At 38.4% G+C, this 26,982-nt stretch overlaps 4 protein-coding genes and 1 pseudogene across 5 annotated transcripts; 3 read left to right on the forward strand and 2 right to left on the reverse strand.

Moving 5' to 3' along the window:
• Positions 1–14,073: 14,073 nt before the first annotated feature.
• Positions 14,074–15,038, reverse strand: LOC120200039 (NEDD8-conjugating enzyme Ubc12-like). Its single transcript, XM_039200984.1, has 5 exons — positions 14,881–15,038; positions 14,654–14,762; positions 14,426–14,504; positions 14,227–14,343; positions 14,074–14,145 (listed from the first exon to the last, which is right to left on the reverse strand). Exons 1-5 carry the CDS (start codon positions 14,987–14,989, stop codon positions 14,074–14,076), a joined length of 486 nt encoding a protein of 161 aa, XP_039056915.1. The 5' UTR covers positions 14,990–15,038.
• A 1,430-nt stretch (positions 15,039–16,468) lies between these two features.
• Positions 16,469–18,010, forward strand: LOC120200256 (geranylgeranyl pyrophosphate synthase, chloroplastic-like). The gene has a single exon (XM_039201149.1). The coding sequence runs from the start codon at positions 16,835–16,837 to the stop codon at positions 17,945–17,947; it is 1,113 nt and encodes a 370-aa protein (XP_039057080.1). The 5' UTR covers positions 16,469–16,834; the 3' UTR covers positions 17,948–18,010.
• A 1,669-nt stretch (positions 18,011–19,679) lies between these two features.
• LOC120200040 (cold-regulated 413 plasma membrane protein 4-like) lies at positions 19,680–21,647 on the forward strand. 2 transcript variants are annotated; one of them, XM_039200986.1, is made up of 4 exons: positions 19,680–19,787; positions 20,954–21,060; positions 21,164–21,234; positions 21,327–21,647. In XM_039200986.1, the coding sequence occupies exons 1-4, from the start codon at positions 19,764–19,766 to the stop codon at positions 21,551–21,553; spliced, it is 429 nt and encodes a 142-aa protein (XP_039056917.1). In that variant the 5' UTR covers positions 19,680–19,763; the 3' UTR covers positions 21,554–21,647. The 2 variants fall into 2 exon arrangements, with proteins under 2 accessions (XP_039056917.1, XP_039056916.1); XM_039200985.1 differs by lacking the exon at positions 19,680–19,787 and having other exon boundaries at positions 20,787–21,060.
• Positions 21,648–22,115: 468 nt separating this feature from the next.
• On the forward strand, positions 22,116–24,632 carry LOC120200257 (lysM domain receptor-like kinase 4). The gene is made up of 2 exons (XM_039201150.1): positions 22,116–22,543; positions 22,600–24,632. The coding sequence occupies exons 1-2, from the start codon at positions 22,218–22,220 to the stop codon at positions 24,563–24,565; spliced, it is 2,292 nt and encodes a 763-aa protein (XP_039057081.1). The 5' UTR covers positions 22,116–22,217; the 3' UTR covers positions 24,566–24,632.
• Positions 24,633–24,741: 109 nt separating this feature from the next.
• On the reverse strand, positions 24,742–26,975 carry LOC120200095 (annotated as a pseudogene).
• Positions 26,976–26,982: the final 7 nt, after the last annotated feature.

The following is a 26,982-nucleotide window of genomic DNA, read 5'->3' on the forward strand; positions in this document are numbered from 1 at the left end:
TGACTCTATTGAAGTATGGAGGTTTGCGGTTGGTAGGGAGTCTTCCATGTGGAACGAGCCGGAGGTGGAAGCCATCTTCTCGGTTGTAGGGAATTGGTAGAGCTTCTTCTAGGATCGTCTCAAGGTGGTTAAACATTCTTAACGAGTTAGGCTCTGATGCCAATATTAGGATTATCAGAAGCTCGAATCGACAAACCGGAACGGTTTGCAAAGAGGGGTTGGAATGTTTTGTGTTTAGGGAGTAAGGTGTCGGTTGGTAGGGAGTCTTCCATGTGGAACGAGCCGGAGGTGGAAGCCATCTTCTCGGTTGTGTAGGGAATTGGTAGAGCTTCTTCTAGGATCGTCTCAAGGTGGTTAAACATTCTTAACGAGTTAGGCTCTGATGCCAATTATTAGGATTATCAGAAGCTCGAATCGACAACCGGAACGGTTTGCAAAGAGGGGTTGGAATGGTTTTGTGTTTAGGGAGTAAGGAGATTAAAAGATAGAGAATTGCACAGTGAGTTATAGTGGTTCGACTTTCTCAACCAAAGTCTACGTCCACTACCTTAGCTCCTAATTAAGGATTTTCCAACAAATTCACTAATTTGTTCTTCTTTTGAGGATAAAGAGTAACATTAAAACTCTCTAGTTTTTTCGGGCTAAACTATAACCTTTCCCTAGTTTTTACACGGGATTGGCTAGAACCTTTCCCCTTTACAAAATGATAAGAAATGTAAACAAGAAAACCTCTCTAAGGTAGGTGTTTACAAGATTGAGCTCACAATAACAAAATATTTACAAGAGAAAGATGAAATAAGATTGAAAAACTCTTCTCTTGTGTTTGATTGCTTGGATAACTGTTCTTCCTTCTTCAAGTGTCTTTAGTTTGTATTTATAGTTTGGAATGTGTTTGAAGTCGTATATAGCCGTTGAGGATGTTTTGGAGCCGTTTGGAGATGAGAATCCATTAATAAAACATCTTGGAGCGTGGGGGAATCGGTACCCCATCATAGGGAATCGATTCCCTAAGTGTAAATGTAACAACCAGAAAAAAAAATTAAATCGGTGTGATTTGGTGACTAAATTAAAATTTATGAAAATTTAGGAAAATTTATAGGCTATTTTAGAAGTTGAAGGAAATTCAGGGACCAAGCCCTAAATTCCTCCTAGAAGTGTCGGCAGGTTTGGGTATAAACCAAACGTGTTTTCTTATTGAAATCAGAAAACACAAGCATTTCTTAAACTTTCACTCCTCCCGCACCCTTACTTGCAAGTCTGATCCCGATGCCGTCCGACCTCCGATTGTCAAATTAAAACCACCATCGTGTTCATCTTCAACTTGTGAACAAAACCCAGTAAACCAATTATAGTGAAATGCTGCCAAACGATGTGAATTTCGAGTCAAAGTCTCGACGTTTTTTTAGCACCACCGCCGAGAAAATCTTAAATTCATCTCCGATCGTTGATCGGTTTTCAACACCTACCACACCATCGTGTTCATGGTGTCATTCCGAGTCCGACGGTGTTGTCCTTGTCTCCGTATGCAACAGCGCGTGTGGGAGGTGGAGCGGTCAAAGATTCGGCCGAGTTGAAATCGAGCTCTCCACCGTTCATAAATTTGAACCGAGGTTGGTAAGTGACTCAAAATCGTTTAAAATAATTTTTAGAATTTTTTTCATGAATTAATGGAGACCGGACTAGTTGATTGCATGTTTGACCGATCCGAACCAATTCGACCAAACCAGTTGACCCGACCCGATGACATTTTGGGAATTATTTTGAAAAAGGTGATATTTTGGGATTTTTTTTAAAACAGTGACATTCTGCTAATTATTTTTAAAATAATGACATTTTGGGATTTATTTGATAAACGATGATATTTTGGTAATTATTTTTAATAAAGGTGATATTTTTGTAATTTTTGAATGTGGACTATTGAACCCCTTTGACCATAACTTTGACCGGCTTTAAACGGCTATTAAACGACCTTTGATTTTGTTCGAGTATACCTATTCTGACATTTTTCGACGTGCCGAATCCGTTTTCGAAGTTCGTTTCGCTAAATTCAAACCCAAAGGCCTCCAAATCATCAGTCAAACCTGTTAACTTTGATTTTGACCAAGAATTTGAACTTTCGAAAAGTCATACTTTATGTTTTTTGACGCCCTGATTCCGATTCCGCACTCCATTTGGTCAAATTCAAAATCAAAAGCTTCAAAATTGATAGTCAAACCCGAAAAATGCTTATGTACTAAGAGTTTAACCTTTGAATGGTTGAGTAAGACTTGTGACTGATAAATTATTAATGTTTGAAGGTACAAGAGACTATTCTGACCGTTCGACAGCTCGACCCAGCTCCTCTAGAACAGTTAAGCCGTGTGTGCCAGTATTCACCCGTAAGACCCGTAAATTTTATGATTTCATAAATTAATTTTGTTACCAATTAGTAATATAATGTTATTATGGATTAGGTTCGAAAACAGTAGCAGAGCGTTGCGAGGCCAACAATTACTAGATCTATTATTTGAACCTATTGTCGTGGTGTGTTCATTGTGTACTAATTGATTGTTTTATATGTTTTGAAATATGGTACATTGAAAGCTATGGTTTAATGTTTTTAATCTACCTATTTACTGGTGATGGTTTATGGAATATGACTGATATATGATTATTGGTTTTCATTGGTATATGATAATATTGATTATGGAATTATGGAAATTATGCTTACTGCATAAATAGTATTTTTGAAATACTGATTTTGGGTTGAATTGCATTACGGAGGTACAACTTTGATCAAGCTGGTAAACCTTATGGACCTAATGTGACTCTTGGGTACGCTCACGGGCCTCAAGATGCTTAATTAGGTTGGCTCCCTTTGCTTTGTGCTTAGGTTAAGCCCTACGGACTTACAGACTTAAGGATAAAGGCCCCAAAGCCTATCTTTAGGTTAGCTTCCTTTCTGTTGTGTGCTTAAGGTAAGCCCTATGGACGCATTTCTGGGGAATTGCGGGTGGTGTACAGGAGAAGGCTTTTAAATTACGAGTTTCAAAAGTTAAACTTCATTATGGTTTGATGATGAATTTCTGAACTATTACTCAATTATTGTACCTACTATGATTTTTATTGTACTATTGGGACACACTGAGCCTAGCTCATTTTTCGAAAATATTTTCCCCTTTCAGATATTGTTGGTTAGATACTCGGATCAAGCACTTGGAGGATCAACATATCTCTTGAAGTATATCGTATTGTAATGTTTTATCTTTTAAGTTAACTCTATTATGGTAACATGAGCCTTATTTTAAAAGAATTGGATTTTATAATGAGTATTCCTTTTGCTAATTTATATTGGTTTATTGTAATTTGGATTTTTTTAAAACATATTTTAATTAACTTGTTATTTTTCTCATAATTATGAGTTGGTTTTTATAGTATAATTTATTATAATTTCATAAATGTCATTTTATAAATATGATTTTACGTTGATAGAATAACAGTTTCGGAAAAATGTCTTTAAGAAAAATGAATGTGATCCACTAGACTTAGTCGAAACGCATAGACCGGGTCTAGGGGGTTACATTTAATTGGTATCAGAGCTTTTAGTTTTTAAACCTCGGACTGTGTATGAGTTCAAATTGAAAATACGATTTTGAAATATTTTACAAAATAAGTTGCTAAGGCCATGTCTCAAAGTTTTTACGGTTTTAATTGTGTTAGATACTCTAAGTGCTTATCTAACCCTACGTTTTATCTTCTGTAGTAAACTAGAGATCTACCAAAATTAGTGTTAGACGTAGACGTCGAACTAGCCGTGGACGAGGTCGAATGGCTAGATTTGTAGACCCAATTGATAAGATTCGAGTAGATCCCCCACCTCCGACAGGTGATCCTGCTCTTGCGACCCCGACGAATTTGCCTCCTGCCGTATTGGCATGACTACACTGATCATAGGAGTGACTGATATTGAGCCTGATTCTACCAGAGTTACACCTGATGAGAATTTTTGTAGAAAATTTCTACAGTTGATTCAGGGAGCGGTCAGAGCTGCTGGTGTTAGATCCGAGGTGCCTATTTCTCAGACTCTGATTGGCAATGGAGTCAGAGCTTTTGGAGGATAGATTGGTGGACCTCCTACTGAAGCGGAAGATTGGCTCCAGGATACAGAAAGACGCATGGATCAGTTAGGTTTGGATACAACTAAGAGATATCTGGGTTCAGTAGCGATGTTAGATGGCAATGCCCACACCTGGTGGGAGTCAGTAGTCTGTAGTGTTTTGGCTGATCTTCTGACTTGGGATTTCTTTAAGGAACGCTTTAGGAGCCGTTTTCTGGGAGAGCGTTACTTAGTTCAGAGACGACAGCAGTTTCAGGACCTGGTTCAGGGAGGCATGACCGTTTCTGAGTATGAGATCGAGTTATTGAAGTTGCTAAAGTATGGATTCAGTATGGTACCTACTGAGAGAGATCGATGCCGTAAATTTGCTCTCGGACTCAGATATGAGCTACGTAGGCAGGTTGTTACCCATCAAGATGAGATTTTTGATGTGCTGGTGGGAAGAGCGAAGGATGCTGAGGAGGTAGAGACCTTAGGTCCAACAAGATATCGTGTTGATCGAGAGCGGCCTGGGAAATTTTCTGGCCCGGATGAGTTCTCTGCACATCCTGGAAAGAAGACTCGTACTGCAGGTCCTTTGAGAAGCAATATCAGTTCTAGGCCTGCAGTATCTTCACCTTCAGTTGTCAGTTGAGGTAGTTCCTCGTTTTATTATGGGCCCCTATGTGAGTATTGTGGTAGTCGACACAGAGGAGAATGTCGTAAGAAGATGGGACTTTGTTACCAGTGTGGATCCAGTGGTCATTTCCGGAGGGATTGCCCACAATTAGTTTCATCTGAGAGGATAACTAACCAGACTCCTGCGAGTTCTCAGGTATCGGTTTAAACTCCAGCCAGAGGTTGTAGTCAGGGAAGACCTTCCGGATCAGCATCCAGAACAGATAGTAGAGCACGACCTCAGCAGAATAGAGAGCCAATAGTTTCTGAGGCTAGACAGCCAGCGTTGGTTTATGCCACTAGACGTCGGGATGACAGAGATGAGCATGAGGTTATTGTAGGTATATTTACTATATATTCTATTCCATACTTTGCATTACTGGACAATGGCTCTACCCACTCATATGTATCGAGTTCAGTATCTCAAAATCTTCAGATTCCGATCGAGAACACTGATAATACTATTACGGTTACGAGTCCAGTAGGACATGCATTATCAGTGAATAAAGTATTTCGATGTTGTCCTCTGGAGGTTCAGGGAGAAATTTTTCTCGCTGATCTTATGTAGATTCCTTTAGAGGAGTTTGATATAATTCTTGGGATGGATTGGTTGAATAAACACAAGGTAAATCTGGATTGCGAATACAAGCGAGCTACTCTGAAGAGTTCAGATGGTCGGACTGTTGTGTTAATTGGTGAACGGCATGGCTATCTCTCCAATATTGTTTCAGCTATGGAAATTGATCGTATGTTCAGGAAGGGGTATGAGACTTTCATTTCCTGTATTCTAAACACTAAAGGTTCCTTGTCCACTATCGAGGAGATTCGTACAGTTAGCGAGTTTCTGATGTTTTTCCAGAGGAGTTGGCTGGGTTACCTCTTGATAGAGAGGTAAGTTCGAGATTAAGACTTATCTGGGATCTTCACCTATTTCTATGGCACCTTATCGCATGGCTCCAAAGGAACTTAAGGAGTTGAAGGTCAAATTACAAGAATTATTCGATCGAGGATTTATTCAGCATAGTACCTCACCCTGGGGAGCTCCAGTTCTGTTTGTGAAAAAGAATGATGGGTCGCTAAGGCTTTGTATTGACTATCGAAAGTTGAACAAGATGACGATCAAGAATAAGTACCCATTACCCAGGATTAACGACTTATTTGATCAGTTGCGAGGAGCTACTGTATTCTCTAAGATTGATATTCGTTCGGGGTATTATAATTTGAAAGTTATGGGGTCCAATGTTGCAAAAACAGCCATTCACACTAGATATGGTCATTATGAATTCTTAGTAATGCCTTTTGGTTGACGAATGCTCCCGCAGCTTCATGGATTTGATGAATCGTGTGTTTCGGGCATATTTGGATCAATTTGTGGTTATCTTATTGATGATATTCTAGTTTATTCTCGGACAAAAACAGAGCATGATGAGCATTTGAAGATATTCTGCGGACCTTGAGAGTGCATCGACTATATGCCAAATAAGCAAGTGTGAGTTTTGGCTTCAAGAAGTGTCATTTTTGGGCACATTATTTCTGTGCGAGGTATTCAGGTCGATCCAAGCAAGATTGAGGCTATTTTGAATTGGAAACGACCCAAGAACGTCTTTGAGATCCGCAGTTTCTTGGGCTTGGCTGAATATTATCGACTTTTTGTCGAGGGCTTCTCGATCATTTTCCTTTGACAAAGTTGTTAAGGAAGAACACGCCGTTTGACTGGGGTGAGGCACAACAAGAGAGCTTTGAGAAATTAAAGGCGGTTTTGACTCAAGCACCAGTGTTGATTCAACCAGAGTCCGGGAAGGATTTTACAGTGTATAGTGATGCTTTATATTCAGGACTTGGTTGTTTTCTAATACAGGAGGCTAAGGTAGTGGCTTATGCGTCACGTCAACTGCGATCGCATGAGTATAATTATCCTACTCATGATTTGGAGTTAGCAGCAGTGATTTTGCCTTGAAGATTTGGAGACACTATCTTTATGGAGAGAAGTGTTACATTTTCACTGATCATAAGAGCTTAAAGTATCTTCTGACCCAGAATGAGCTTAATTTAAGACAAAGGCACTGGCTAGAGCTTCTAAAGGATTATGATTGTGTGATTGATTATCACCCTGGTAAAGTTAACATTGTGGCGGAGCTTTGAGTCGAAAGGCGGTATCGGAGTTGAGGGCTTTAATGGCCAGGATAAATTATATGACGATGGCACTTGTTAGCAGAATTACAAGTTAAGCCGACTTTGGTTGATGAAATTAAAGTTAAGCAGCCCTTGATAGCTCCTTGCTATCCATCTTTGAGCAAGTAGAGCAGGGTACAAGCTCAGTTTACGCCCTTGATCAGGATAAGTTTTATGCTTTCAGGGTAGATTGTGTACCTGATGATGCTGAGTTGAGGCAGATTATTCTTAATGAGGCTCACAGTAGTCCATATGCTATGCACCCCGGTGGAGATAAGATGTATCGGAATTTGAGAGAGAGGTATCATTGGGTCGGCATGAAGAAGGATATCTCGGATTTTGTGGCTAGGTGTTTGACTTGTCAGTAAGTTAAAGCAGAACATCAACATCCATCAGGTTTGTTACAGCCTATCAAGATTCCTGAATGGTAATGGGAGTGTATTACTATGGATTTTGTTACTGGCTTACCTATGACTCCTTCGAAAATGGATTCAGTTTGGGTGATTGTTGACAGACTTACAAAGTCAACTCACTTCATTCCTGTGGGTAAATTATACTTTGGACAAGCTGACGATTGTATATTTCAGAGATTGTCAGATTGCATGGTGTTCCATTGTCTATTATTTCTGATCGAGATTCGAGATTTACTTTGAGATTTTGGAAGGCGCTACATACGGCTTTGGGAACAAGATTGGATTATAGTACATCCTTTCACCCATAAACTGATAGTCAATCTGAGAGAGTGATTCAGATTCTGGAGGATATGTTGTGGGGTTGCGTAATTGATTTTCATAGTAGCTGGGAGAACTTTTTGCCATTGGCTGAATTTGCTTACAATAACAGTTATCAGACCAGCATTCGTATGGCACCCTACGAAGCACTCTATGGGAATAAATGTCGCACTCCGATATGTTGGACTGAGTTGCGTGACCGAAAGACTTTGGGACCTGATTTAGTATTCGAGACGAAGGACACAGTCAGATTGATTCCTTACCGTCTGAAAGAGGCATTTGATAGACAAAAGTCTTATGCAGATCAAAGGAGGAAGATATTCAGTTTGAAGTTGGAGATCAAATCTTTTTAAAAGTTTCACCATGGAAAAAAGTATTGAGATTCGGGCGTAAGGGTAAATTGAGTCCAAGATTTATTGGACCATTTCGTATTTTGAAGAGGGTAGTACCTGTTGCATATCAGCTTGAGTTACCTCCTAAGCTCAATCGTATTCATGATGTCATTCATGTATCAATGTTGAGGCGATACTGTCCAGATCTCGGTCACATCATCAGGTTGAAGAGGTAGAGCTGATCATTCAGGTTGAAGAGGTAGAGCTGAGACCTGATTTGTCATATGAGGAAGACCCGTTCAGATCTTAGAAAGAGATGAGAGAGTTCTTCAGAATTGGCGTATTCTAATGGTAAAAGTTCAATGGAGTAACCGAGGCCCCTCTGAAGCTACTTGGGAGACATTGGAGTCTATGGAGACTCAGTTTCCTTAACTTTTCTCATAAGGTAAATTTCGAGGACGAAATTTCTTGTAGAGAGGGAGAATTGTAACAACCAGAAAAGAAAAAATTAAATCGGTGTAATTTGGTGACTAAATTAAAATTTATGAAAATTTATAGGCTATTTTAGAAGTTGAAGGAAATTCAGGGACCAAGCCCTGAATTCCTCCAAGAAGTATAAACCAAACGTGTTTTCTGATTGAAATCAGAAAACACAAGCATTTCTTAAACTTTCACTCCTCCAGCACCCTTACTTTCAAGTCTGATCCCGACGACGTCCGACCTCCGATTATCAAATTGAAACCACTATCGTGTTCATCTTCAACTCGTGAACAAAACCCAGTAAACCAATTATAGCGAAATGCTGCAAAACGACTTGAATTTCGAGTCAAAGTCTCGACGTTTTTTTAGCACCACCGCTGAGAAAATCTTAAATTCATCTTCGATCGTTGATCGGTTTTCGACACCTCCCGCTAGGGGTGTGCAAAATTACCCGACCCGGTTGACCTGACCCGCCGACCCGGATCTAAAAAAACCGGGTAATTCTTTAAAAAAAATTACCCTGCCGGGTCGGGTACCCTGCCCGACATTTCCCGGGTCAGGACCGGGTCACAAAATCTAGTTTTTCCGGGTACCCGGTTAGTTTTTATTTTTTTTTATATTTTTATATATAATTATATAAAATATAATGAATTATTTATATTATGGATTATATTTTGTATTTTGAACTTTTAAATTTTATGTTCGGATATTAGAGTATGTAATTCGAAGTTTCGAACATTTAAATTTGTGCATATATATTTTTTAAATTAATAATTTGAAAATAAAAAGTTAAAAACCGGGTATCGGGTACCCGATTACGGGTACCCACAAAATCCGAGTACCCAATTACCGGTACCCGTAACATCCGGGTCGGGACACGGGTCGAGAAATCGTCGACCCGAAAGTTCTGGGTATCTAGAAATCGGGTACCCGAAAATCCAGGTACTTGGATTTGCACACCCCTACCTCCCATACCATCATGTTCCTGGTGTCTTTTCGAGTATGAAGGTGTTGTCCTTGTCTCCGTAGGCGGCGGCGCGTGTGGGAGGTGGAGCGGTCAAAGATTTGATCGAGTTGAAATCGTGCTCTCCACCGTTCAAAAATTTGAACCGAGGTTGGTAAGTGACTCAAAATCGCTTAAAAGAATTTTTAGAATTTTTTTCATGAATTAATGGAGACCAGACGACGCCTCACGCGCCCCCACGCCCCGCTCCTACGCGCGGGGGGCTACTAACTGATTGATTGCATGTTTGACCGGTCCGAACCGGTTCGACCTGACCCGTTGACCGACCTGTTAACCCGACCCATTGACCCGACCCGGTGACATTTTGGGATTTTAAAAAAAAACAGTGACATTTGGTAATTATTTTTAATATAGGTGATATTTATGTATTTTTTGAATGTGGATTATTGAACCTCTTTGACCGGCTTTAAACGGCCATTAAAAGACCTTTGATTTTATTCGAGTATACCTATTATGACATTTTTCGACGTGCCGAATCCGTTTCCGAAGTCTGTTTCTCCAAATTCGAACCCGAAGGCCTCCAAATCATCAGTCAAACCCGTTGACTTTGATTTTGACCAAGAATTTGAATTTTCGAAAAGTCATACTTTATGTTTTTCTTCGCCCTGATTCCGATTCCGTACTCCGTTTGGTCAAATTCAGACTTGAAAGCTTCCAAATTGATAGTCAAACCCGAAAAATGCTTATGTATTAAGAGTTTAAGCTTTGAATGGTTGAGTAAGACTTGAGACTGATAAATTATTAATGTTTGAAGGTACAGAGACTCTCCTGACCGTTCGACAGCTCGACCCAGCTCCTCTAGATCAGTTAAGCCGCGTGTGCTAGTATTCACCCGGAATACCCGTAAATTTTATGATTTCAGAAATTAATTTTGTTACCCATTAGTAATATAGTGTTATTATGGATTAGGTTCGAAAACAGTAGCAGAGCGTGGCGAGGCCAGCAATCACTAGATCTACTATTTGAACCTATTTTCGAGGTGTGTTCCCTGTGTACTACTTGATTGTTTTATATGTTTTGAAATATGGTACATTGAAAGCTATGGTTTAATGTTTTATTAATCCACCTATTTACTGGTGATGGTTTATGGAATAGGAATGATATATGATTATTGGTTTTCATTGGTATATGATAATATTGATTATGGAATTATGGAAATTATGCTTACTGCATAAATAGTATATTTGAAATACTGATTTTGGGTTGAATTGCATTACGGAGGTACAACTTTGATCAAGCTGGTAAACCTTATGGACCCAATGTGACTCTTGGGTAGGCTCACGGATCTCAAGATGCTTCATTAGGTTGGCTCCCTTTACTGTTTTCTTAGGGTAAGCCCTACGGACTTACAGACTTAAGGATAAAGGCCCCAAAACCTATCTTTAGGTTGGCTTCATTTTTGCTGTGTGCTTAAGGTAAGCCCTATGGACGCAGTTCTGGGGAATTGCGGATGGTGTACAGGATAAGGGTTTTAAATTACGAGTTTCAAAAGTTAAACTTCATATGGTTTGATGATGAATTTCTGAACTATTACTCAATTACTATACCTACTATGATTTTATTGTACTATTGGGACACACTGAGCCTAACTCACTTTTCGAAAATATTTTCCCCTTTCACCTACTGTTGGTTAGATACTCGGATCAAGCACATGGAGGATCAACATATCTCTTGAAGTATATCGTATTGTAATGTTTTATCTTTTAAGTTAACTATATTATGGTAACATGAGCCTTATTTTAAAAGTATTGGATTTTATAATGAATACTCCTTTTGCTAATTTATATTGGTTTATTGTAATTTGGATTTTTTTAAGACATGTTTTAATTAACTTGTTATTTTTCTCATAATTATGAGTTGGTTTTTTTATAGTATAATTTATTATAATTTCATAAATGTCATTTATAAATATGATTTTACGTTGATAGACTAACGGTTTCGGAAAAATGTCTTTAAGAATCATGAATGTGATCCACTAGACTTAGTCGAAACGCTTATGCCGGGTCTAGGGGGTTACAGTAAAATTCAAATATTTTGACCGTTGATCATGGGGAATCGGTACCCCCTTGGGGGGGAATTTGTTCCCCCTGGGGTGGAATTTGTTCCCCCTGGGGGGAATCTATACCCCTGGACATTCTATTTTCTAAGAGCCAAAAACCTACGGGGGGAATCTATACCCCTTGGGGGGAATCTGTACCCCCTGGACAATCTGATTTTTCTTGACTTTGAAACGGTTCGAAATACTTTGTAAAATTGTTTTAAAATTCGAAATACTTTGTAAAATTGTTTTAAAAATAGTTTAAGTATAAACACAATTTTACACTTTAGTAAGGATTAAAATGAACTCTGAAAGACTTGGAGTAATATTTTGACATTCGAATAATTACATCGAATATACTTAGAAAATCTTTTGTAAAATCTTAAAATTCGTTTAACTTAATTTGTTATATCAAAACATCAAAATGTTTTCAACAAATTCTCAATAAATGAGACAAAATATTTTGCTCCACCTAGGGATGTAACTGGTGCTTGCCATACGTCAGAATGAACCAATTCTAGAACACTTTTGCCTTTAGAATTTGACGTGTTGAATTTCAACCGGTGTTGCTTACTTGTTATGCAATGCTCACACAAATGAAGTGTTACTTTTGTTAAGCCTGGAAGTAGCTTTTACTCCACAAGGACTTTCATTCCTTGTTCTGACATGTGTCGAAACACCTTCAGCACCTTTCAGCATGTACAAGTTTGCTGCTATATTTTCACCTTTCAGCACCATAAGCCTCCTCGGAACACCTTCATGATTCCTTTCCGTGTTTCAATCTTGCTTGCATTATTATCCAACAATCCGTAGGATAATAAATTTTTCTTCAGGCCTTTAACGTGCCGCACACTCGAACAATTTTGATTGTTCCATCATATATCTTCAATTTGATGGTTTCCACGTCAAAGATCTCTAAGGCATGATCATTGCAACTATACACAGATCCTCCTGAGACAGGTTCATAATGATGGAACCATTCTCTTCTTGAGTTAATGTGATATGTTGCTCCCGAATCAATGAGTCATATATCTGCAAATCTTTTTCTGCCTTCCACAGTGGTTGACGCTTCACAACATAGAGCATCTCCATCATCTGAAGTGTTTGCGGTATTGCCTTGTGGATTGGAGTTTTTATTTAGACTCCAACAATCTTTCTTCAAGTGACCCTTCTTTTCACAGTTGTAGCACTTTAAATTCTTCTTGCTCTTCCACTTCGATCTACCATGTTTGTGACTGCTTCTTTGGCCACGTTCTATTGATATCCCTCTCATCGTTGTTAACGCTTCTGCTTGTTGTAGATTTAGTTGTTTGTCTTCCTTGTTTTTTTGCGCCGATTTTCTTCTTGTAGAACAACAACTGCAACGTCATCGAAGACTAGACTGGTGACATTACTATTTGTCAAGTTGATGATGAGTTGATCATACGAATCAGGTAGACTTTGAAGTAGAAGTTCAACATGTTCTTGTTCTCCTATTGTACATCTTAAGGATGTAGGCTGAGAAAATAACGTGTTCAGTGTGTTTAAGTGCTCCGTCACTGAAGTAGATTATGGCATCCGGAGAGTGTACAATTTCCTCTTAAGGAAAATTTATTGTACAACGATGTGGCCTCGTAGCTATCTTCTTCTCCTCGATGCTTGACAATACTTCATATGCTAATGTTAGATGAAAGTTTGCCATAACATTCTCGTCCATTTCGATCCATTTGTTGTCATCTGTGAAATCTATCGGCCTTTCACTGATAGCTGCTAGACACCCGTCTTTCCTCAGGATGGTCTTCATCTTCAATTTCCACAATGAGAAATTTCTCCCATTGAATTTTTCAATATCAAATTTTGTTGCCATAGCTTCTATTACTGATAGCTCCCACTATTTCACTATCGTGAATAGTTCTCTGAAACCTTCAAAGAATGGGTAATACCTTCTTACTTTCTTATGTTGGAGGATCCACCTTTTGGTGGCAACCACAAGACAATAAACATATATTACACACTCTAATCTGGCTCAGATACCAATTATTGCGAAAGACGGCTATCGGATAGAGCAAAATCGCAACTGATAATTTGAGAAAATAAAAATGAAGATAAAAGAGACAAAAAAAATTTCGTGAAAAACCCCTAAATAATATAGGGTAAAAACCACGGGCAACGGTAGAAGAATTTCACTATGAGAAAATAGGAATTACAACTTCTCTCATCTACCAATGAGAAAACAATGATAATTATCTATTGATAAAAAGGAGAAAATAACTCTCAAGAAATTCTCTAAATTCTCTAGTATTAGAAGAAAGCTAGAATGCTTTGGGATGGTTTTAAGCTAAATGAGCTAGGTTATTTATAGTTAAAACTTAAAGACTAATTTGTAAATATCCTAAATTACAATTACTAAAATTGAGATTTTACCATTGTCCAAATTCAACTAAAAACAAAACAAACTTTCGATGCATTAATATTATTTGACTATTCATGCCAACTTGTTTGGCACTTTCGGTGGTATGCATTTTCAACAATTCTCACCATACATAGCCCTTCCCAGATTAGACTCAAACATCTTTGGATTGTCCCTCAAACACTGAAGCAGCATCGTGATTGAGGGGATCCTCGTGATTCGGTTCCTGCAAACAAAACCAAAGGATTCGAGTATCAGACAGCAGTGAATTCATAGAATTAACGCCATGAACTCACTAGGCAAGTACCGTGAAAAGTTGATATAATCCATAGATTACTGTGTTTATATTCAGCACCGGTTTCCAGTCTTCACGCAGGATGTCAAGGCAAACGTTTCCTTCCAAGTCGATATTTGGATGATAGACCTGAAAATCGGAGAACAACATCGAATCATAAACGAAAAGCAAATCGGACCACAACATGAATATGGGGAAGGAAGCAGTCTACCTTGGTCTTGCATTTTACTTTCGGTGACTCGTGCGGATAGGTAGGAGAAACTTGGAAGGAGAACAAGAACGTGGCACCACTAAAAATGCAGCCACATGTCAGTCCAATGCTTGTTTGTGTTATTAACAAGAGAAATGAATTACATAGAACACAGAGTCTTCCCCTGTAAAGCTCAAGCGCAAAGGACTGCTTGTTTTAAGATCAAGAGGAACGAAATAAGTTGCTTACACATAATATCCTTCATCAGGTCGAATCGAAACCTCAAAGTTCATCAGGTCATCCTTTCCATTAGGAAATGATATGGAACAAGATTCCGGTAGGTTTAGCTCGGAACTGTCTGCAAGTAGAAGGTCAAATATAACATGTTGCTCCCATGTACTAAGTGCTAATTCGATCCTAGATCAAACAAACGCACACGCATTCCAAGTCGAATTCACTAAACAGGATATGCAGACCTTTGTGTAAACGTAACTCCCCTGCAGTTTGCTTTCTGATTGGTGATCTGCCATTTGCATTTTCTGCAAGTTCTTTCTGCTTTTCCTTTACTTTAAACAGCCGAATCATAGGTCCTACACAAGCATTTTGAAAATTTTAAAACAAACCCTTTCATTTCGATAGTTAAAATCTGAACCCCCCCCCATCAATTACATCACCAAAGGAATACCAATTCAAAATCCAAAAAGAACAATCTAAACACATAATAATTGTTCTTCACGAACCCTGAAAACAAATTACTTGTTCTTAATAAACCCAAACTCAAAAACCATGTCTTGGTATCTAAACTGCTTTAAAGAACCAGAAAGATGGCTCTTTTAACCGATTTCAAAAATGGAATCAGTATCACCCAATAGAAATTGAGCAGACTTACTCCCAATATCATCCAATAGAATTCCAGCAAACTAATTAATACAATCTAAAAGAAAAGTGTAATTTCCCCTTAATCATTAAAATATGAGTTTGAAAAGGAAAAAAAACAGAAGTGAATTACTTCGTAAGAGATAATATCTGAAGATCGTAGAATAGAAATGTAAACATTAAAGCCTAAGAGAAATTTAGTGATCGATGAACAGAAAAAGGGTTTTTTTCTAGACAAATTTTAAGACAAGGTCTGGGCTTCAAGCCTTGAGCCTCTCTATAATTCCTAAGCAGTCACCTTCAAGGACAAACCTTGAAAAGAAAAACACATTCTATAGTTGCTTTCTGCTTCCTCTCACATTTAAACAATCGCTAATAGTGTTGTGATTTGTCTGCTTCAATAATAATCATACACAAACATTACTAATGATCATAAAATAGCTTCCAAATTGAAATATAAACTGAGTTTAGATGCAGAAATCTCTCACTGATATAAAAATTCTAACTTTGTTCGTTACAGAATCTCTTCTCTTAATCACCGATTAACTATCGATTAAGGAAATGGTTATCCTGTAAAGTGAAATTTCTCTCAAAATTCCGAAAATTCTTCCTTTCTTGTATCAAAATTTCGAATGGCCATGTTTGTCTATATTTATAGAAAAGCCAAACATCTAAACAAGAATCCTCTCCATACCTACTCACTAACTTCTTTTGGTCAAATTACCAATTAAAGAACTTTTCTTTTTCTCATTCTCCAATTATTAGTGAAATATGTCCCTGTATATACTATTTAATTCCCCTCCATTATAGTCCTTTTTCGAAGTACTGGTCATTCCAACACATTATAGCTCTTGAGTTCACTGAGCTCGTTTCAACATCTCTTACAGGACATGAATCCTCCTCACGTTGTTACGAACTAAAACGTAGAGTTGGGTGGTGTTATTTTTAATTATAAATTGATAGCGTTGATCAAAAGTTGAGTTCGTATATCAATTTGAAAACAAATTCATGTGTTTAATTAGACTAAAAAAGTTTAGATGCTAAATAGAATATTAAATTTAAACATTTAATTAAAAATAGGTATTAAATTGAACATAAAAACAAAGTTCGGGTATCAAAATGCACATTTAGGCACCATTTGAGGAGAGAAAACGAACGAAAGTGTTCAATCCAAATCTTAGCAAAGAATTCTGGGGCACCTCTGGTTTGCAAGGGATAAACCCACCATTCATATACGGCTGGAATTTGCAGAGGATGCCAATGTTACACGAAGACCTAATCTCCAAAATTGCTATCTTTGTCGGGTTCTCTTTCCATTTGCATTCCTATTTCCACATAATGCTCGATGCTCATCCATTTCTACTCACATATAATCTTCCCATCAACTTACCGTTTCCCCCCATATCTCTCCCACTTTCCCCCTTTTTTTGTCATTCATACCATTTTCTAATGACCCGACACCCTTCTGCTTGATTTCATAACCAGTTTTTCTGTATTTCGATAGCGGGAATTGCTTGAAAGATCCATCTTTCAAACACCCAAAGTGAAAAAACGATGGCTTCGGTGAATCTTGGTTCTTGGGTTCAATCTTACTCAATTTTCAACCAAGCTTCTAGATCCAAATCTTTTCTTTTTCCCAGATCGTTTCCGTTCAATCCCCTTATGAATCTGTCATCTTCAACCTCGAAAGCTCACGGCTTTACATCTGTTCCTTCGGTTTCAGCGGTTTTTACCGAAGGAGACACCGTGAAGGAGGAAGAGCAGCACCCTCAAAACCTGACTTTTGACTTCAAATCCTACATGATTCAAAAGGCAACGACGATTAACCAGGCCCTGGACTCGGCTGTTCCAATCCGTGACCCGGTTAAAATCTATGAAGCGATGCGTTACTCGCTTTTAGCTGGCGGCAAAAGGGTCCGGCCGATGCTCTGTCTAGCTGCTTGTGAGCTTGTTGGTGGCCAAGAATCCAAGGCTTTGCCGGCTGCTTGTGCTGTTGAAATGATCCACACCATGTCTCTAATCCACGATGATCTTCCTTGCATGGACAACGACGATCTGCGTAGAGGAAAACCAACTAATCACAAGGTATACGGTGAGGATATCGCTGTCTTAGCTGGGGATGCTCTATTAGCTTATGCTTTCGAACATATAGCCGTTTCTACTGTTGGTGTTTCACATGGTAGGATAGTGAGAGCAGTTGGAGAATTAGCTAAATCCATTGGGGCTGAAGGGTTAGTGGCTGGTCAAGTTGTGGATATATGTAGTGAGGGACTAACAGATGTGGGGTTGGATCGTTTAGAATTCATTCATGTTCACAAAACTGCTGCTTTGCTTGAAGCTGCTGTGGTTTTGGGGGCTATTCTCGGAGGCGGATGCGATGAAGATGTCAAAAAATTGAGGAAATTCGCTCGTAATATCGGTCTTCTGTTTCAGGTTGTTGATGATATTCTTGATGTCACAAAGTCATCCAAGGAACTAGGGAAGACTGCAGGCAAAGATTTGGTAGCTGATAAAGTGACTTATCCTAAGTTGATCGGAATCGAGAAGTCGAGGGAGTTTGCAGAGAAGTTGAGAAGTGATTCATTGGAGTTGCTTCAAGGATTTAATCCTGAGAAGGCTGCTCCTTTGGTTGCTTTGGCCAATTACATAGCTTACAGGCGAAACTAACTTTTCTTTTTGTTGTTGTATAATTCTTATTCTTGTTGGTTTATGTTAAGGTTGAATTGGCCTGAATTGATGCTTCTTGTTGTGTTTAATCCAATAGGCTTAGAGAAAGAAGCAGGTGAATAGTTTTTAATGTTGGAAATATAATTCCACAAGGATAATAACTATAGAAAATTGTTATCCTGTCTGTGCTGTTATGGCATATGAAATTCCCCTTAAATTTGAATGCATATGATGAAAAAAATATCACCGTAGGGAGAAACAGAATCAAGAACATGATCCATGTCAGTTGTCAAGGTAAGCAATGGAAAAGAACAAGAAGCTTGTGAATCTTGATTGTTTCGTTTTTTCTCTGTACATTTGGTCTTTGAAAAGCGGAGAATTCAACTGAAGCCAAGTGGTAGGAAACCGAAGAATCAAACTACGGTAAAGTTCGAAGTTCGAACACAAGGCCAACTTGCGCTGCAAGGATCTTCGATTCACTGCCCGATGATCAGCAATGTGTTGCTACTCACGCTGCTTCGGTTGACGTCTACTTCGAGCCGGGACTGCTGATAAATGACTTAAAATATACGAAACGAATGTGAAGGAAAGGGATTCGTCCTTCATTAGGCACATATTGTGTTCTATTAGCTGGTCTGGAGAAACTCGATCGAGTCTCGAATACAGAAACATGTAGGAAGGAAAAGAAAAGCCTGCAGAAAGATGGTTGATAAGGTTTTGATTATCGAGGGATCAATGATGATGATGAGGTTGTTTCCAATGGAAGTGTTTATGGCTTGAAGCATTGCATTTCGGATTTTGGATGAATAATACACAAAATTGATGAATAAATGTTTTTCCTCCTGCAAAGATACCGAATCCCAAATAGTTTGATTCCACTCTACCACGAACAAGAACTACAGCAGGAACCAAATCCAAGGGCTACAAATATGCCACGTGGAACATGTACAAGCTCCGGTTATGGAAAAAAATAGTGATACCCTAAAACTATTTAGGTATTTATGAGAAACTATTAATTAGAAATTTATATCACTTTAAATTTAAGGTAAATTACGCGTTTAATACTCAAATTATCAGTTTTAATTTGCTTTAGTATTTAAACTTTCAATTTTTTTAAAATCATACCTAAAGATTTAGTATTTCCGTTCAAAATTTAATGTTAAGTTTTTAAAAAATTGAAAGTTTAGGTACTTAAACGGGCTAAAACTGATACTTTAGGTACTAAACGCGTTAAATTTTTTAATGACGGGTACTAAAATGAAATAAAAACTAAACTTTAGGTGTAGTTTTAAAAAATTAAAATTTTATATATTAAAACTAATAGTTTAGATACTAAATACATAGTTCACTCTTAAATTCATGTGATATATTTTCGGAGAAACATATTAAATTTTAAAAGATTAAAAATAAATAAACTGAATTTTATATTTAATTAACAATAATGATCAACGAGGATTAAATAAAAAAATGACAATAAGAAATAATTGATTATTATATTTATTTTTTAATAAAATAAATTAATATTTTATACAAATTTAATAGGTTAAATTAAAAATCAACACATCACATCTTGAAATTAATACTAATAATTTAAAGTTTAATAATCGAATGGTAAAAATAATATAAAGTACTCAAAATAATTCAAAAATTAAAATAAGTTGACCTCCGGGTAATGTTTTTCCCCCTTAACTATAGGGGACCAAAGAAAAACAGAAAAGAAAATGATTAGTTTAGGATTGGCAGATATGGAGATGAAACTGGACTCAAGTTTTGCAGATTCAGCTTTAGGATCTGCACAGACTCGAGCCGTTTATCAATGGGATGGCACCATTTTGGCCTTGTAAGTTAGTTAACCCAGTTCTTCATTTTCTTTCTCTCCTTTGAATGGTCCAAAGACGTTGAATTTTGTTATATGATTGATATGAATGGCTAATTTTCTTCGATTTATGATGAAAACGCATTTTGGGTCGCTTTCCAATGTCAGAGATGAATGATTATGTAGGTTAATCGGTGAAACTGCTGTGTGTTTTATATTATTATTTTCTTTTGCACTAGTCATTGGTGACTTTGAATGAATCAATTATGCTTGCTGGATTTTCTTATAGAAAGTTTCAATTATACGCTATCGTTGTTATATTCGACACTCATCTCTAGTAAGGATCAAATGAGTGTAAATTTTAGTGATGTTGGCAACTGTTGATCCCTGTTTGGGTGCCCTTCTTGTATCGGATTTCTGCAAATCAGCTGCCTTTTGATGTGTTTTAGGGTTTAAAATTCTAGCAAGGATAAGATAAAAAAGGTTGAGTTTTGAAGCCTTTTGGGATGCTGAGATGGTAGGAAATGGCTATGTTGCTTGAATTCGAGTGTTGATTTCTGGTTTATGTTCCTAATGGCTATTTCCATATGCATGTCTGAATATGTCTCGGGCTTTAATATTTCAAGAAAAATAAAGAGTAGGGAGCAACAAAGGGAAATGGTTTAGTAGAAAGACGAGTCATAATTCATTGAATCCATTTCGACTCGTGAGAACTCGAGAAATGCTAAACCGAACTATAGCTGGAGAACTATAACATAAGCAAACAAGATAATATAGACTGTATTTACTGCAGAGGAACTAAACACCTTCTAAATACTCAGAAAATAGTTGTTAGATCTGTTGCCTTCATCATTTAATTATTGCCATGCATGCCTTGAACATGCTTGGATAAGAAAGTAGTATGTGATAAAATCTAGTATATTTTTTTTTCTTATTTTTGTCAAAACTTGAGGAAAAGGTCTTGAGTAGGGGCCGGAAATCATGAGTGTAATATACATCGGAAAGAACATATTTGAACGACATCTTGATTGAAATTTTCTTTTTCCATGATTTCTGTTTTGCATATGAAGCCTTTCAGTTCCATCAAAGAGCCATTTCCCGGATTTTGTATGAACAAAAGCTTAGTCTTGTGTTTTACTCTGTTTCCTTATTCAAGCATCATTTTGTATATTTTTTTGCTTTCTCTACAGATTTTATTACTCATGAACCGAACAGGACGGAGATCGCACATGCTGACTAACCTCCTAGTATTATTTCTCTTCGCTAGTTTCCCAACGATACTCTTTAAACTCGTAAGGTACTAGGCACTTTTCAACATTGATCTTGTCTTGGTTGATTGGTATATGTTTTAATGTTTTGTAGAGTTACATTTCACCACAATTTCTCACGTAATGATACAGGGGGCAATTTGGTTGCTGGGTTGCGTTTCTTGCCGTAGCTTTGAATCTTTATTTTCCCGAAACCTTTCCAGGTTCGAAACAAGATTTCAAACAAATCAACTGGTTGTGACTACAAATGTTTTACTTCTCTTCTCCTATATTGATTATCTATTTGTTGTAACAGTTCCGCGTTTCGTCCTGTTCGTCATCGCACCCGATTGGCTGGCCCATCGGTTACGAGATGACAAGGTGCCTGGCATCATCTGTCTCGTAATCACGGCTTTAATTATACTAACCGAAATTCGTGGAGCCGGAGTATTAGAGGATAGTCGATGTAGTTGTTATTGTCTTAGTTATTGGTTTAGTATAGCTTGCTTATTATGCTTTACAATATTGTATCTTGCCGCTTAGACAGAATTGAAAAGCATCACAGGGAGAAGGAACATTGTTCTCTGTTTCTGCTATTTCTTATAGCTTCTGAATGAGAATGGACTCTTTTTCTCTCTCCAAATTTGTTTATTTTTGCATGAAGTCCGAATATTATCATCTGAATTGAAATTTGATTATATGTCGAATATCCGAATCCGAATATGACTTGGTTGAATTGTGGATGCAAAAGTAAAGTTGAACTTCTCTTGATTATCAACTGCACACGATGTCTTAAACTATAACTCTCGTTCTAAATTAATCTTTAAATTTTAAAATATTTTACAGTAATCCCTAAACTATGACCTTCATTTTAAATTGGTCTTTAAATTTTAAGATGTTTTGTATCAATCTTCAAACTCTGACCTTCAAAAATAAATTAATTTATTTAACCAGTAGAGTTAACGATCCATTAACGGAAAGATCGAAATGAAATATCAAAATAGAATGATATGATAGTTCGAAGATTGATATAGAATGTTTTAGAAGTTAGGGATTGATTTAGAATGGGGATATAGTTTAGGAATCTCTTGTGAAAGTAACCCAAAAAGGGAAAGAGTGGAACTTTTCTGGCGGCTTTGAATAGTCTCATTTGACCAAGCAAACAACCAGCTAGCAAGAATAACAAAAAAAGAACTCGTCTTTTAGCATGTCTGCAAATTGCAACAAAAGGGGAAAAGAGATTGAGATTCGATCAACCCTTGAATGGGTTTTTGAATTCAATCATTGTCGTTTTCAAATGCAAATTATTTGGCAATATGGCATACCATTCATCAAAAGAAAAGTCAACTTAGTGGTTCCAAGATCAATATTTTTTAGTAATTTGGATGCTACGTCTCTGAAGACTTTCTTTCAAGTTCCAAGCTTTGGATATGGCCAAGAGATTTCCTTTGCCCACCAATCTTCCTTGTCTTCCACCCTGTTTAATCCCCTTTTACAAATTCAACAAGCAGGCTTGTTAGACGTATTCTTTTGTTTTGCATGGTTTAATCCCAGAACCAATATATTCACACATCAAACATATTTTTTTTTTCTCTTCATAATCTGTATTCGCCTATGGAATCTTCGTCTCCGGTTTGTCTTTTGACCCTCTTTGTATTTTGTTACGGTTTCTTGGTTCAAGCTCAGCAGCCTTATGTCGGACTGAGGACGACGGCTTGTGAAAATCCGGACACTTCGGGTTCTGTTCTTGGATACACCTGCAATGGTGTCAACAGGAGCTGCCAAAGTTACCTTGTTTTCAGACCCCAACCTTTGTTCAACAACGTTACATCAATCTCCGGTCTCTTGTCTTCCGATCCGTCGCAAATAGCCGAGATAAACGAGGTTTCCGAGATGGCGACGTTCGCATCGAATGAGTTGGTTATAGTTCCGGTCAATTGTTCATGTTCAGGAGACCATTATCAAAGGAACACAAGCTACAGGGTTCAGAGCGGACAAGGTTATTTGTTGATTGCAAATAATACATTTCAAGCTCTTTCAACTTGTCAAGCTATACAGAACCAGCAGCCCGGGCTTCTGTCCCGGAATTTGACGCCGGGAATGAGGATTACGGTTCCTCTCCGATGTGCTTGTCCCACAAGGAATCAAACAGATGCTGGAATCAACTATTTGTTGAGTTATCTAATTGCTGAAGGTAATACTGTTGATGGTATTAGCGAATTGTTCGGTGTAGATCCTGATATGATTCGTGAAGCTAATCAGCTTTCTGATGACACCACCATTAATTTCTTCACTACACTTTTAGTTCCCCTCCGGAATCCTCCGTCTAGAGTAGTACTGCCTCCTCCGCCGCCGCCGCCGCCGCCGCCTTCAGCTATACCGCCACCGAATTTTCCTCCGAGTGGAAGCTCAAACAGAACATGGATTTATATACTTGCAGGTGTTCTTGGGGGAGTTGGCCTCCTCTCGGTTGTTTGCATAGTGAGCTTCTGTATGTTCTTCCGCAAAACAAAGAAGAAATCCGATCCGATTATTAGCTCGGAAAGCTTCGAGGCTGTTGAAAAACCATTGGAGAAAAGCTTGGAAGAGGGATCTCAGGACTTTTTGGATAGTATGTCAAGTATAGCTCAATCAATCAATCTCAAAATGTACAAGTTCGGAGATTTGCAATCTGCAACAGATAACTTCAGCCCCAGCAATCACATTAAAGGATCGGTTTACCGAGGCGTGATCAACGGTGACTTCGCAGCCATCAAGAAGGTTCACGGAGACGTCTCAAAGGAGATACAGCTGTTAAACAAGGTCAACCACTCGAATCTTATCCGCCTTTCCGGAGTTTGTATCAACGACGGGAACTGGTATCTGGTCTACGAGTATACCGCCAATGGTGCATTGAGCGACTGGATCTTTAACCAAGATGACAGCAGGAAATTCTTAAGCTGGAAACATAGAATTCAGATTGCATTAGATGTAGCAACAGGGCTTAACTACCTGCATAGCTTCACCAATCCTCCTCATATCCACAAGGACTTAAAAACCAGTAATGTTCTTCTTGATAGTGATTTCAGGGCTAAGATCACGAACTTTGCTCTCGCGAGGTCGACCGAAGGACGAGAGGGCGAGTTCGCCTTGACAAGGCACATTGTTGGAACAAAGGGTTATATGGCTCCAGAGTATTTGGAAAACGGTTTGGTCTCCACAAAGCTAGATGTTTATGCTTTTGGGGTTCTCTTGCTCGAGGTGATAACCGGGAAAGAAGCTGCAGCGCTCTATGGCGACGAATATACAAACTTATCAGATGCCGTAAGCGATGTGGTTGATAATGGAAAGGAGGGTTTGAAGCACTTGATCGAACCCTCTATGGTAGAGAATTATCCTTCAGAACTTGCCATAGTGGTTGTCCAATTGATAAATAGTTGTTTGAATAAAAATCCAACAGCTCGCCCTGATATGGATGAAATTGCACAGTCGTTGTCGAGAATTCTGACTACTTCGTCGGCAGGGGATTCATCGAGCTACATGTCGTGGTCTCAAACATCTACTGGGAGCTATTGATGTAGCTTTTATTTATCGAGTGTTTTCTGTAACTGATAGCAGGAGAAGAAACTGTTTTTTTAATGCATGATCTATATTCACATTAATAAGACATAGTCCAATACATCTTCAAAACAGAAAACCAAGCTAAAACTGTATATTATAAAACAGAATTATACATTGGTTATTACATAAACCTATGGAATTTCTGCAATACTTAACGACAGAGCTATGACCGGAACAATGATTTGAGTGAGTTCTATTTCTGTCCCCGAAGCCCAAGAGCCTTCCGATATCTCGAAAGATGACTGAATAAGAACGGAAAAGCTAAAGACGATTTCGGACATACTTGGCCTAGCCAGAGGATCCTCTTGAGTGCATGCCACAATATTGCCAAGCTTAGAGCACTGTCAACGGGATAAAAGCTCTCCAAGTTTGGATCCATCCATTTGCTTAGCCTTTTTTTCTCTTTTCTCTTCAATTTCCAAAACTTCCCTTACATTCTTCCATAGCATGAAAATCTCACCATTCTCTTTTGTTGCCATTGCTTTCTTACCCGAAAGCAACTCTAACAGCACAACCCCAAATGCAAAAACATCAATTTTCGGCATTATAGTATTTGTGATGGTTTCGGCAACTGAAAAATTTGCAATCTTGGCCTTAAACATGGAATCGAGAAGTATATTGCTCGTTCTGATATCTCGGTGGACGATGTTTGGTCGATTGTGCTCGTGCATGTATTGCAGGTCATTGGCAACATCCAGTGCTACATGTAACCTTTGGCTCCATGTGAGAATCGCGACACCGCTCGAAGAACATGAACTTTTTGGATGCAACCACTTATGGAGTGATCCATTTTCAGCATATTCATAAACCAAGAAGCAGTTTCCCTCTGAATCAGCTGAGACGCCCACTAACTTCACCAGATTTGCATGATTTACTTTCTGCAAAATCTTGAGTTCCTTTGTGATATCATCCTTTGTTTTCTTCATGGCTAACAGTTTCCCATCAATGGTGGCCCTATACACCGATCCTCTGATTCTGCTATGTTCATTAAGGTTCATAGTTGCCCTCATAATCACATCAGCTTCATACATGATCGGCTTGCCTAAGTAGCCTGAAACTCCAGGAAGCAGCTTATCTTGCACGATCTTTGGCCCGAAACTCTCACTTTTCTTAAGATCCTTCACCGGAGTCAAACAACTTTTGTGCTTAAAGATCTTCTTTCTCTCATGTACAAACATACCTGCTAAAATAAGCAAACAGCCTACTGTGCTTAAAACAACTATGAGGATCCCTTTGGATTTGCTTAGGTGAATTCGCGAAAGAACCGGCAAGTCCGACACGGGGATCATCAGGGGAGGAATCACCGCTGAGCTAATCTCGGGGTAACCATTTAACTTATTTTCAGCAATTATAGCTGGTGCTGATACATTGAACATAACACTTAACACTCCAAATACTGTCTTTTGGTTGCCATACATAGCTAATAAAATACCCGGTTCCGTTATCTGATTCAGCTTTCGAAGGGCACTTGCAGAACAAAGGAAACACCACCTCGTCACCTGCGTGCAAATTTTTCGGCTCAAGAGAAGGATTCATTTCCTCCACTGCAGTAAAATTGGTGAGACGCTCGAAAACCGTGGTCGAAACTATGTAATATGTGTCACCAAGCTTGATATCATATGTAACATTGGCAAAATAATGGTTCACGGCGCAACCACAGGTTATAGGGACCAACAACAGTTGGCCTGGGAACAACCGAGTATCTTCGGATACCAAGTTGCTAGCAATTGCAATCTCTTGAGGGCTGGTTCCGAACAGATCAGCAATGTTCCGAAGGTCCAAAAAGTCCGGTTCTTGAGCAAAATAGGCGGCATATGTCGAGCACGGGACCGACGATTCTGAGCACCAAAAGTCAGCCCCATTGACGAGTGAGGGCTGAGCTCTGATATAGGAAGCAAAAACATTGTTGAGTGTGAAAAACAGAACTTGCAAGGATTGCCATTGTTGAGAAAGGAAAGAAATTGCCATAGATAAGTAACTAGCTATAAGCGGGCCTAGTTTGTATCATTTATTAAGCTCGTGTCTGCATATGTATTAGATTCTAATGTAAAACATGAATAGCTCACTGTGTCTCCACCAAAGATCTCGGGTTTCTCTTATGCAGCCAGTTGTTTAATGGTGAAATGTAAAGGCACACGTTCACCACCAGGTAGCTGAACTGTCACAGTAGAGTAATCTCAACCCCATTTTTCTCTTCGAATTTGACAGTTCCATCAATGGATACTTCGGAGACTCTCTCAATGAAATCGAGCTACACATCGAGTGTGTAGGTTAAACATATCATTAGGTTGGTTCTTCTGAACTTTTGGGGTGCATTTCCGTTGACACACTCAACTTTGACAGTGAAGGAAGTAGGCTCAGCCATGGGAAAA

The sequence above is a fragment of the Hibiscus syriacus genome, unplaced genomic scaffold (assembly GCF_006381635.1).
Source record: "Hibiscus syriacus cultivar Baekdansim isolate YM2019G1 unplaced genomic scaffold, ASM638163v2 tig00005929_pilon, whole genome shotgun sequence".
Classification (NCBI taxonomy): domain Eukaryota; kingdom Viridiplantae; phylum Streptophyta; class Magnoliopsida; order Malvales; family Malvaceae; genus Hibiscus; species Hibiscus syriacus.